We start from the raw sequence: 13276 nt of genomic DNA on the forward strand, positions 1-13276 counted from the left end.
TTCTCACAACCCTTTCTAGTACCCTTAACCTCCATTACTGGGGAATCTAAACACGCCAGAGCGGCATTCCTTTCACTGGAACTTGGTAATAAAGTGCAAGATCTAGACCATCTCTATAGCTCAGGGATCCAGACCCCCAATCTCCTTCTAATTCCTCCACCTGAATCCCACACGGTACTAGACAGACGACTGTTTGGAGCGGTGGGAACTACCTTCCTCTAACACCCAAATTTGTTCATCCTAAAAATGGTCTGTCATTTCCTCTAAACTTTACTGTCCACTTTCAGGAACACAACTGGGTTTTGGATGAATGAGTATTACTTACCAAGCAGGACTTCTAAGAATGATTAATGTCTAGTCATCTCGTATTACAGAAACATCTCAAGCAACTCAGAAGGTGCGAATTAAGAGGAAAAGATGCAATAAGAGTAGTAATTATGTTACATACTTGTGACTTCTTGTAAGAAATCCAAACACGGCCGACTACTTCCTGAAATACTTATTGAAACGGCCAGTGGGGTCTGACCTTCATAGTTCCTTGTGTTCGTGTCTGCTCCATAGTTATACAACATCCGTGCACAGAGCACGTCATCACGGAGGGCAGACAAGTGCAAAGGAGTCTGTCCGTCTTCTAGGCGCCCCAAGTTTGTGTCTGCCCCTCTCTGAAGGAACATGCGGCAGTAAGAGTGATTGCTTTTGATTACAGCATAGCGCAACAGGAATCCATTCTGAATGTCGATGTTGGCGTTGTGGTCCAGGAGGATTTTCACACAGCTTGATCTCTCTCGGATGATGGCGAGCTGAAGGGGCGTTGTACCTTTATCACTAAGTGGGTCGACCTCAGCCTTGAACTCCAGAAGGAGCCGGACGAATGAGTCCCTACCGTAGTGGGCAGCCACGTGGAGAGGAGTCCAGCCATCATTGCTTTTTGCATTGATAATGTCACTCCTGTATTCAGACTCTAGCATCAGGCGTGCAATCCGGGCCCGGCCGTGCATGGCTGCGTAATGCAGAGCGGTGAAGCCTCCGATTAAGTCCTTAACCGTAGGATCAGCTAGGGTTAAACCAAAATGAAAACATCAGTGGCTGCTGAGACAAGGCAACTGTATGAGGACGGATACGGTTCAGCCAGTTACCACAGGCTGTGGAGGGTTAAACACCAGGAACAACCCGAGGGCTTTCCCCAGGGTTAGCAGACGTTGCGTCTCGGTGGAAGTTATCAAGCCCGTCAACGGAAGGAGGGATGAGAGCAGCAGTGTTTTAGACAGCCCCGATGGCAGGGCAGACTCACAGCACCTCACCCCCGCTGCTGAGGGAAGGGAGTGTGTCTGCCCGCGCTCGCTCTCATCACAGCCTCGGTCCACACCTCTCCTGTTTTCAGCTACCTGCTCTGCTTTTTCCTGTGCTGCTTCTTGGCTTAAAGAGAAGCATGTGTAGCAATCCGCTGCTCTGAACTAGTGTCTGGCCAGACTGGTTTTAGGGTTTCATAGGGTTGGGGTGGGGGTGCAGGCAAGGACTCGGGCACAGTCTCTGTGCCCTATGAAAGAAGCAGGTGAGACCCATGTGAGCGACATGACCATGATGAAGCATGTGTGTGTGGATAAGACAGGACTCCAAGCCTGGCTATAGACAGCCTGCGAGTTTATAAGAATTAGCAAGCACTTCATGTTTAAAAAAAAAAAAAAATGGCAGAAACCTCAGTACTACATTGTTTTTAAAAAAAAACAGTTTTAAAGCTCTCTCCTAAATCAACAGATCCCTGGGGAGAAGACCTTGTAAGAATTATCCGCTAAGCGACTCTTCAAGCTACAGACTTCACCGCCCGCTCTGGCCTTCTCAGAGGCCGGCACTTTGTAGTTCACAGTGCACTGCCATCCCTGAGCAGTAGGTCGGACAGAGAGGACAGTTGCCTCCCCCACAGTATGGACGCTGCTTCCTGGAAGCAAGTAAAGCAACAAGGAAGAAAAACCAGCCCAACCTAACTACTAGCATTAAAATGCTTCTTGTGCAACTCAGTCTTGAGTTTGTTTACAAAAGAAAAAAAATGTGGATGCTTTTCACAGATACAGAATGCCCCCAAAGCTACATGATGAAATACTTATGTACTATTTAATAAGATCTTATTTAGTTCCAGACTACAACAGCTGGGTTCTCTATAAGAAGCTGTGAGGCAGAAAATGATATGCTGAAATATTAATAATACTGTAGTGGGTGAAAATTGCAGTTCAAGAGTTGTTAGCAAATAAAACCTATACAAAGTAAACTATTATTTTAGCTCCTCATAACATCTGATGTGAAGTGACAGCTAACAACCACGGTATCACTTTGATCTGTCTACAAAAAAAAAAAAAGGCATCAGCCTTAACTAAAAGAATATTCACTACCTAGAACTATGAAACCCCCAAGACAGGCTAAACACTGAAGCAAAGCCCTCTGCTGCCACCTACTGGAAGAGGCTGAACATGCACTAGTCAGCTTTCACTTCGCTCTCAGACCAAACTGATGGGTCTACGATCCCTGCTGATATCTAAAATAGATGAAGTGTTAAGAGTTCTTGCTGCTCTCTCAGAGAACCTGAGTTCAATTTCCAGCACCCATAGCAGGCAGCTCATAAACACCTGCTTCTTCAGCTTCAGGGCATACAACGCCTTCTTCTGGACTCTGCAGGCACTGCATGCATGCACATAAACCCATTCTCTCTCTCTCTCTCTCTCTCTCTCTCTCTCACACACACACACACACACACACACACATACACACACACACACAGATTTAGAAATAAATGAACACATAAGTAGAACAGATGAAATGAAGACAGGCAGGAGGGATAAATGACCACCCCTCTATTCAGCCACCTGTTTCCAGGTTATCCCTCTTGGTCTGTCAGTGAAACCTCTCCCACCTTTCGTCCAGCAGGGCTATCTATCTTGAAGGGTGCCAGCGTCCTCACACCCTACAGTTGTTCTATTTGACAAGTCGGGCTGAAATGCTGTTACACGAAGTTGCTCCTGCATGGCTGGTTTCACTGTGGGTCTGTGTAAAGTTCTGTTTACATTCTAATGCTATATTGAACTAAGAAACCACAGATTAACACACAGAGCAGTGGCCTGACTCATCTCAGCCAAAAGCATTCAAACCAACTAACTGACTGCATCTTGAGAGCAAAGCACAGGACCAAGAACTACAAAACTGCATACAAACTCCAGCTATTGTCCTCAAGAAAAAGTGACGGGGTGAAATAACGGCACATGAGGGTGCAAATGAGGTGCACTAAAGGGTCAGGATCTGTCCACGCCACGTAAGAGCTCACGGGCAATGCCAGTGAGCAGTGCAGACACAGAACAATGGCAAGTGCAGTGAGAAATGGGTAACACACACACACACACACACACACACACACACACACACACACACACACACACACACACACACAAGCTACTTGGCTGGACTTTCTCAACTTTCTTCAGCAGTACCTGCACAAGTTCTCCTCGTCAGCGACTCCCTGAGTGCTCTAAATAACAACCCTGCTTAGAGGTGGCGCACGCCTTTAATCCTAATACCCCAGAGGCAGAGGCAGGTGGATCTCTGAGCTCGAGGTCAGCCTGGTCTACATACAGAGCGAGTTCCAGGACAACCAAGGCTACCCAGAGAAACCTTGTCTCGAAAAACCAAAATAAATAAACAAACAAATAAAATAACAACCCCACCAAGCTTCTTCTGCCTCCTTACCAGAAACTTCCCCCACAAGCGAGACCATTTTAAACAATCGGTAGCATACTCTAATCGAAACACACAGAAACACAACACATCTAAAAACAAAGAAACCTACTATGCTGCATGTCGCTTGTTTTCTGACAGCTTGGTCAAGTGGCAGCGAGAATTGTTCATCAAGTGAACAGATGGACAAGCCAAGAGTTCATACAAACAGTCAGGTTAACTAAAAAGCGGTTAAAACCCGGAATACTTTTGTCACTTCAAAGTTCCTTCATGTCTCTGTACAACCGATTTCCTACCTAGATTCCGGGAGCCAGGCAAACCACTAGTCAACAAAGACGAAGCTTTGCTCTCCTAGGGTGTCACAACAAAGGGTCATCTGCAGATCCCTGTGACTGTCTCACTTCATTTAGCATGGTGCTTCTGAGATTCAGATTCCACTTCTACCCATGTGCAAGCAGGGCTCACTCGTCTGAGGCTATCTGGACGATGCTATCACAGTCCTCTCTATTTTCATTTGGCTCTGTAACAGGAAAGGACTGCAGACTCGGAGGCTAGCTACTGTTTAACTTCCTAAGAAGCTGCCGATGGCCTGCTGCCAGCGGCTGCCCGCGGCTGCCCTGCCCTCCGTCTTCGCCAGCCACGTACCACAGCTGCAGATGCCCCATCTGTCTCACCACCACTTTTAACTTTGCCTATTAAAAGAGTAAGCGATGACTCCCTGTCCTGGTCATTTACATTCCAGGTGACTAGAGGGCTGGCTTACTTGTACACCGTCTTTGTGAATTATCTGTCACAGTGTTGACTCATTTTTGCTGGGCTGTCCGATTGTGGAGTTGCAGAAGTTCTTTGCATGTTCTGCAGATGAACCAAATGGAGTAGGCTTATTTACTGATCTGTGTGTGCAATGCTACAGACCGAACATAGAGCAAGCACTCGACCACTGATCTGCACTCAGCTCTTTGTTCTTGACTCCATCCATGATCACTGTCTTCTTTTAAGCATTTACTAGAATTTGGTTCTGCTGAAGAACACTTTGCCCAACACCACATGACACATTTTCTTTTCTTCTAGATATTTTGTACTTTAAACCCTTACATTCAGGTAATGATCTACTACCAGTTACTATTTGTGTATGGTATAAAGTAAGAGCAAGGGTCATCATTTGCCATATAGCTGTCTACTTGTTTTGGCAGCATTTGTAAAAACCCTTTCTTTACAAAACAGGAGGTGGGGGCAGTGATGGCTCATCAGATGAAGGTGCTTGCCACCGAGCCCTGTGACCCGCATTCTACTCCCAGGTCCCATTGAGGAGGAAAACAGACACTTCAAGCTTGTCCTCTGATGGTTACATGCACACCCCGAGACACACACACACACACACACACACACACACACACACACACACACACACACACACACACACACATTCTTTTCTCAATGATATATCCTGCTGCCTTTGCTGAAATTCATCTTATCATCTATGTGTAGTTTTATTTCTGAACTGTTCTGATTATCTAAAAGTATTTCCTAGCTGGATAAGGTGGCACACACGCAGAGGGGAAGGCAGACTAGGAACAGGTTCAAGGCCAGAATGAGCTTTATAACAAAAGTATATCTCAAATCAAGGGGCAGGAATGCAGCTCAGGGGCAGCAGGTTTACCAAGCATGAACATGGCACTCAGTCCAACCCCAGCACCCTAGAAAAAAATGCAATTAAACAAACAACTAGTTTTTCTATACGCCAAGTCCAGACTGCTTTAATTATTGTAGCTTTATAGTGTATTTGATATCAGGTAGTATTAACTCCTCCAACCTTTCTAAAAATTATTTCTGTTAATAAATACATTTTCAAATTAGGTAGTTAATTTCTGGTCTAATTTTTTACTGTTCTGATTCCATCAACTTTATAGATGGCAAGCTCCCTCAAATGATCTAAATAATACTAATTTCCCCATGTAATGAACATGGAACACTTCTCTACTTACTCAGGACTTCTTTAATTCATCCCAGCAATGTTTCAGTATAGACTATATATTTATTTAATTAAACTGACCACTAAAAACTTTAAATTATTCCTATTGTGAGCTGCTAACAGACGTTAACTGTTGGCAGAACTTGAGTTTTGTAACACTGATCTACAATCTAGCTCAATTCACTATATATATGTATACACACATATATATACACACACATACATATATATGTATGCACACACATACACACTTGTAGACATATATACATACAATGAAGATAGTTTTACTTATACCTTTTGTTATTGTTAGTGTGTGTGATATTGGGGGGACATATATGCCCAGGTATGCCTCTGGAGGCCAACCAACTTTCAGGAGTCCTTCTTTCCTTCCAGGGATCACATTCAGATCACCAGGCTTACACAGCAAGGGTTTTTACTTGCTGAGCCATCTCGTTGGCCACAACAGTTTGACTTGTTCCTTTCCAATTAGTTTGCTGTTCTTTTACTCCAATGGCTAGAACCTACAAGAGAATGCTGTATCAAAATAGCAAAAGCATGCACACCCTTCTAGACGTGTTTAGAAGAAAAGCATTCAGTTCAGCTGGTACAAAGAAAGCTGCGGCTTTCCCAAGGTCCCTTTGCTCAGGTTCTGAGTTGCCTTCTGGCTTGCTCAGTCATCTTGAATGGGTAGCGCTGTCACGGGCTCTGAAGTGACCCTTTGACACTTATCTTTGATCCTATTAACCCGTCAAACAACTCGAGGATTTGTGGGTGTTAAACAAGCCTTGAGTCCTGAAATACACACCACACAGCCACACTGTAACATCCTTTTAAAAATGCTACTGATGGACCATTTTAGTTAGTATTCAGGTAGGATCTTTGTGTCTGCTGTCAGAAAGGCTATTGCTCGGCAGTTTCTTTTTGGCCTGTGTCTTTGGTTTTGCAGCAGGAGATGCAGAGTGTACTGCACCATGAATTAGGAAGCACTGCCTTCTCTAAAGACTGTGTGCTGGATTACTATTTGTCTCAGGAATACACGAAACAGGAGCAAAGCCGGCTGGGCCCGTAGCTTTCTTGGTAGACATTTAATAAGGAACTTAATTTTTCAACTCTACAATGATGAAATCATTCCTTTCCTATGGGTCAGTTCGGCAATTTGTGTCTTTCAAGGGATGGGATTCTTCTCCATGACAAGAAGCTCATGGTATTCTGTGTCTTGTTGCTTTTTTGTTTTTGTTTTGTTTGTTTGTTTTTTAAACATCTATGGGATCGAGGCGTGTCTGTTACCCAGTCCTGAAATGGGTCATCTTTTCTCATTTTCAGTCTGGCTACAGTTTTTCAATTTAATTGATCTTTTCAAAGAATTACTTTTTTTTTCTTTCAGCTCCATCAACGTGCTCCCTTTCTATTACACTGGCTTTTCTTTTCCTTTTTTTAAAGTATCTTTTATTTTTAGCACAATTATGTCATTTTCCCTGTTCCCTTTCCTTCCTCCAAACTCTCCCATACACCCCTCCTTGCTCTCTTTCAAATTCACGGCCTCTTTTTTCCCATTAATGTTTCTTACATGCAATAAATACCCATGTATTTATTTCTAAATATAACCTGCTCAGTCTGCATAATGTTACTTGTATGCATACTCAGGGCTGACCACTTAGTACTGGATAACCTATTGGTGTGCTCTTCCCAGGGAAGACTACTTCTCCCGATCTCAGCATTCCTTGCTTGCCTGGAGCTCTTCGTGCAGGGTTGAGGCTTTGTAGTTTTTGTTGTCCACTTTGGCATGTCTATTGTTGGCCTCGTTTAGCTCATGTTGGTGACATTTTTAAGGGTGTGACGTCTGATACTACTAGGAGACACAACCTTACAGCAAATTCCTGATCCTCTGGCTTTTGCAATCTTTCAGCCCTTGTTCAAGACTCGCTGAGCCATAGGAGGGGGAGTTATACTGGAGATGTAGCCATTGGAAATGGGGTCCCCAGCTTGTCTGCTGCAAAGAGAAGTTCCTTGACGAGGGGTGAGGACTATGCTTACACTTCTCTGTGGGTGTGAGGACACACTTTTAAGAGTGTAGTTAAGGGCTGTGCTGATCTAGTAAAGCGGCAGTTGTAGGTTCTCCTCCAAGATCGTAAGTTCACTGGCCCTGGGTAGTTGGCTAGGTTTCCAGAACCAGGCTTGGTTCCCCTCTTGTTGAGAGGCTCTTAAGTCCATTTAGAGAGTTGTTGGTTACCGCCAAGGGTTGTATGCCACTACTGCGCCCGTAGGGTTATCAGGCCATGCTGGTTGTTGTGGTTCATAGGCATCATAGCAGGATAAGGACTGTTGGTTGCTTCCTTCATTTAGAGACTTGCATGATACCCTCTGGTACCATGAGAACTAGTCCTCAGAGAGGAGGGAGGCTTTTGGGTCAGTTCCAGCTCAGGGCTTCTGGGCACTGGGTCTGAAGTACATCGTGTTTTCATCAGTAAGACTTACCTCTGGGGAGCAGCCACGGGTAACAGCAATAGCTGTGACATTTGGGGAGTCTCTTAGACAACCCTGACCAACAACTCAAAAGAGGCTTCTTGTGCCTGGGGTTGTGAAGAGTACTGTTAGCCCAGATGAGGACATTCCTCATTTAAAATTTAAAGTATCTATGCATATCAATACACAGACCTCTATGTATCAGTTTTTTTAGGTAGACAGTTAATAGCATGGTTCATATGACTTTTAGAGACATCTGTTATTTTACCCTCCTTTTTCTGTATTTATCTTTCTCCCCCTACCTAGAGCCCCCTTTTCCCTATTCAAATCATTTGTATCCTGCTATTCTCCTCTGTAATGTGCCTCTATACCCCCAACTCCCCAGGAATGGTCCCCTTTCACTTTCTTGGTTTCTGCATTTATTACAGGATATTATATATATGTGAATATATACAGATATATATTCACATCTGCAGATTTGGTGGTAGGAGCCTCCAGTAAGAGAGAACATGTGACATTGTCTTTCTGAGTCTGGGTTACCTCACTCAAAAAGAACTTTTTTAGTTTCATTCATTTACCTTCAATGTTCATAATTTCAATTTTCTTTACATATGAATAGCATTCCGTAGGGTATATTTACTACCATATTTTCATTATCCATTCATGGGTTAAAGGACATTTATGTGTTTCCATTTCCTAGCTACTGTGAATAGAGCAGCAATGAACATGGCTGAGCAAGTATCTATAGTGTAGGATGTCAAGTCCTTTGGGCATATGCTAAAAACTGGTATAGCTGGGTCATACGGTGGATTTATTTTTAGCTTTAAAAGAGTTTTCCACACTGATTTCCATGATGGCTGCACCAGTTTGCAGTCCTACCAATGGTGAGCGAGGGTTCTCTTCCCTCTATCTCCTCCAGCATTTGTTATCAGTGGTTTTTGATGTTTGCCATTCTGACGGGGGTAAGATGAAACCTCCAAGTCACTCTAATTAACATTTCCCTAACTGGTAGTGACAATGAACACTTCTGATTTCTTAGCCATTTTTTTTTCTTCCTTTGAGAACTCCAAGACTCAGGGACATTTTTCAGATAGGCTTGATTTTTTTTTTTTAATTTTGTGAGTTCTTTGTATATTCTGGTATTAATCCTCTGTCAGCTGTATAGTCGGCAAAGATTCTTTCCCATTCTGCAGGCTTCCTGTTCACCTGGTTGATTGTTTTTCATTTTGTTTGTTTCATTTTGTTTTTTAAGACAGGGTTTCTCAGGGTAACAGCCCTTGGCTGTCCTGAGACTCTCTCTGTAGACTAGGCTGGCCTCAAACTCAGAGATCTGCCTTGCCTCACAAGTGCTTGTGGCACCTTGTCTAGCCAGTTGACTGTTTCTTTTTTTTTTTTTTTTTTTTGGTTTTTCAAGACAGGGTTTCTCTGTGTAGCTTTGCGCCTTTCCTGGAACTCACTTGGTAGCCCAGGCTGGCCTCGAACTCACAGAGATCCACCTGGCTCTGCCTCCCGAGTGCTGGGATTAAAGGCGTGCGCCACCACCGCCCGGCCAGTTGACTGTTTCTTTAACTGTGCAGAATTTTTAGTTTTATAAAATCTTGCATGTCAATTGCTGGCCTTTGTTCTTAAACAAATGGAATGCTATTCAGAAAACCCTTTCTTATACCTGTATCAAGTAGGGTACTATGTTTTCTTCTAGCTAGTTCAGTGTTTAGATCTTTGATTCACCTGGAGCTAGATTTTGTGTAGGATAGATACAGATCTAATTTAATCTTTCTGCATATGGACACCCAGTTTCCTCAACATCATTTGTTGAAGAGTCTTTCTCCTGTATGTTTTTGACATCTTTGTCAAATATTAGATGGCTGAAGCTACATATACTAATCATAGAGGTCTTTGATTTTATTCCATCGGTTCCATGTCTGTTTTTGTGCCAGCACCACACTGTTTTTATTACTATGGCTCTGTAACATAATCTTAAGATTTGGGATGATAATCGGCTGTGCTTTTTTTTTTTTTTTCTGGATTGTTTAGGCTACATAATATCATATAAATTTTAGGGTCGTTTTTTCCTATTTCTGCAAAGAATGAAATGGGGATTTTTCATTGGGATTGCATTGACTCTGAAAAGCTTTTTTGTAAAAGGCATTTTTAGAATATTAGTTTTACTAATGCATGAACTTGGAAGTTCTTTCAACTTTCTAGTCTTTCTATCTCTTCAGAGCTTTACAACTTTCATTGTTAGAGGCTTTTCATTTCCTTGGTTAGGTTTATTCCTAGATGTCATATTTTCTTTCAGACTATTGTGAATGGAAGTGTATCCATGATCTCTTTATGTTTTTTGTTGGTATATGGGAAAGCTATTAATTTGTGTAACTGATTCTGTGTTCTGCCACATTGCTGAATTTATTCATCATTTCTGGAAATTTTCTGGTAGAATTTTTAGGATCTCTAATATGTAGTATCATGTCATCTGCAAATAGGGATACTTTGACTCTCAATTTGTACCCCTTTATTTCCTTCTCTTGCATAATTGCTCCAGCTAGGACTTCACACATGTTGAAAAGGAGTGAGGATGGGGGCACCCATGCCTTATTCTTGGCTTCACTGGGACTGCCTCAAGCTTTTCTCCATTTAGGATGTTGTTTGTTCTGGGTTTCTCGTATATAGATTCATTATGTTGAGGTGTGTTCCCTCTAGCCCTACATTCTCTAGGACTTACAAAAAAAAAAAAAAAAGCATGTTGGATTTTGTCAAAGGCATTTCTGTGTCTATTGAGACGATCATGTGATTCTTAAGTTCATTTATGTAGTTTATCATGTTTATTAACCTGGCTCATGCTGAGCCATCCTTGCATTCCAGCATAAAGCCAACTTGGTCATGGAGGATAACATTTGCTGTGTATCTGTACTCTGTTTTCAAGTATTTTATTGAGCGTTAGTGAGACTATGCTCATCAGGGATATGGGTCTGGAGTTGTTTTTGTTGCCTCTTTACCTGGTTTAGCATTAGAGTGATACTGGTTCATCGGAGGAGTTTGGGAGTGCTCCTCTATTATTGGAATATTTCAAGGACTGGCTGTAGATCTTCTTTGAATGTCTGGTAGAATTCTGTGGTGAATACATCTGGCCCTGGATTTGTTTGTTTGTTTTAAGCTAGAAGGCTTTTTATTACTATTACAATCTCATTTGTCATAGGTGTCTTCTTGGTTTAATTTTGGTGGTTTGGTTGAATCTAGAAATCAATCCATTTCTTTTAGATTTTCCATTATCTTCTCAAAGAAACAACTCTTAGATAAGCTGATTCTCTGAACTTTTTTGTTTTGTTTTTTGGGTTTTTTATTGTTGTTGTTGTTTGTTTGGGATTTTTTTTTTTTTTTGCTTCCATTTCACTGATATCTGCTCTGATTTCTATTATTTCTTGATGTTGACTGGGTTTGGATTCGGTTTATTCTTGTTTTCCCAGATTTTTGAGTTCCATCATTAAGTCATTTGTTTGTACCCAGGTGATTTTGATGTAGGCACACAGAACCATAACATTCCCTGCAGGGTTGCTTTGAATGACCCCAGAAACTTTGCTGTGCTGTGTTTTTGTTTTCATTTAGTTGCAGATACTTTGTGTGTCTTTTTGACACTTTCATCATCCAGTAATAAGTGGTTTAATCTCCATGAGTTTATGCACTTGCTAGAGACATGTTAGCTGTCAGTCTTACTGCATTTTGATCAGATAGGATACAAGGATTTTGATCAGATAGGATTCAATCTTTTTGAATTTGTAAAGAATTGTGAGCTTCTTGTCACGTGGCAAGGTATAGATTTATGGAAATGGATTAATTTAAGCTATAAGAACAGTTAGCAAGAAGCCTGCCACGACCATACAGTTTGTATGCAAAAAAAAAAAAAAAGAATTGTGAGCTTCTTGTATTCTTATGGGTATGTCTTCTTTAGTTTGGAGACATTTTCTTTTATGAGATTATTGAAGGTTTTCTCCCTCACCTATGCCTATAATTCAAAGGCTTGTTTTTTTTTTCATGGTGTCCCACATTTCCTGTATGCTCCTTTTCTTGTATTTTGTTTGAATTTGTCATACTCCTTGCCTATTCTGTCTAGATCCTCTACTTTATCTCCAAGTCCTAATACTGTATCATCTGCTTGCTTCACTCTACTTGCAGGCTTTCCTTGGGGTTTTCTTGTTGAGTTGTTTGGGTTATTCAATTCTATCATCATTTCAGCCTGAGTCCTCCTCAGTTTTCTAACTCCTTACTGAATTCTGTCCTCCAGTCCTGGATTGTACTCATCATTTCCATCAGCTTTATGTTTGTGTTTCCTTGGGTACTGTTCAGGTATTTATTTTAAGTTCTTCCTCCTTGATTTCAGTGTGCTGTTTGTAGCTTTTTAAAATCTTTGAATTCTTTGATGAAGCTTATGAATATTCTTTCAAATTCCATGTCCTGATATTCATCTAGGTAATTCTCATTGGCAAACACTTTAATAGGACCGGTCGGCTGAGGAGAGAAGATACTGGCCTGATCTTCCATTGTTGATGTTTTGTGATGAGATCTGGGCATATAAACTTGTAAGTTTGATGGACACAGCAGGTTGGGGAAGAGCAGATGTACCGGCAGGTTGGGTCTAGAGGCTGGAAATGGCTTGGGTGGACAGAAGGGACTGGGGTGGTGTTCAAGATGTACCTCCTGGTCCAACCTGGAGTGTGGGGGTAGATCTGGCTGGGTGGAAAGGATGGATGTGGTGTGGACCTTGGATTGGTGGTTAGGTAGGTCAGGTCCTGAAGAAGACTAGAGATTGGTTATGGCACAGACAGGGGTGACCAGACTAGGCTGGGGCACTGGATATAGGACCCAGACTAGATCTGACAGGCTGGGGATGCAGCAAGGGTAGGAAGGGTCAGGGAGACTTACCAGGCTAGGCTCTGGAGAAGGTTGGGTGGGGAGGTTCTGTTTTTCCTTTATTTCATTCCTACTTTCACTCTGGGTTTAATTCTAGTAGCTTAAAAACTATTTTAATATAACCTCCTTCCCCTGAGCTGTGATATCAGACACAGACACACAGACACAGACAGACAGACAGACAGACAGACAGACACACACACACACACACACACACAC

The 13276-nt window shown here is 42.3% G+C and overlaps 1 protein-coding gene across 1 annotated transcript in view; it reads right to left on the reverse strand.

The window, feature by feature from the left end:
* Positions 1-13276, reverse strand: part of Asb7 (ankyrin repeat and SOCS box containing 7) — a 43991-nt gene that overhangs the window by 13472 nt on the left and 17243 nt on the right. Inside the window, exon 5 of the mRNA XM_006995143.4 lies at positions 449-1054. Coding sequence (XP_006995205.1) covers positions 449-1054 — 606 coding nt within the window. The remainder of the gene's footprint in view (positions 1-448; positions 1055-13276) is intronic.

Source organism: Peromyscus maniculatus, chromosome 1, assembly GCF_049852395.1.
Source record: "Peromyscus maniculatus bairdii isolate BWxNUB_F1_BW_parent chromosome 1, HU_Pman_BW_mat_3.1, whole genome shotgun sequence".
NCBI classification, from domain to species: Eukaryota; Metazoa; Chordata; class Mammalia; order Rodentia; family Cricetidae; genus Peromyscus; species Peromyscus maniculatus.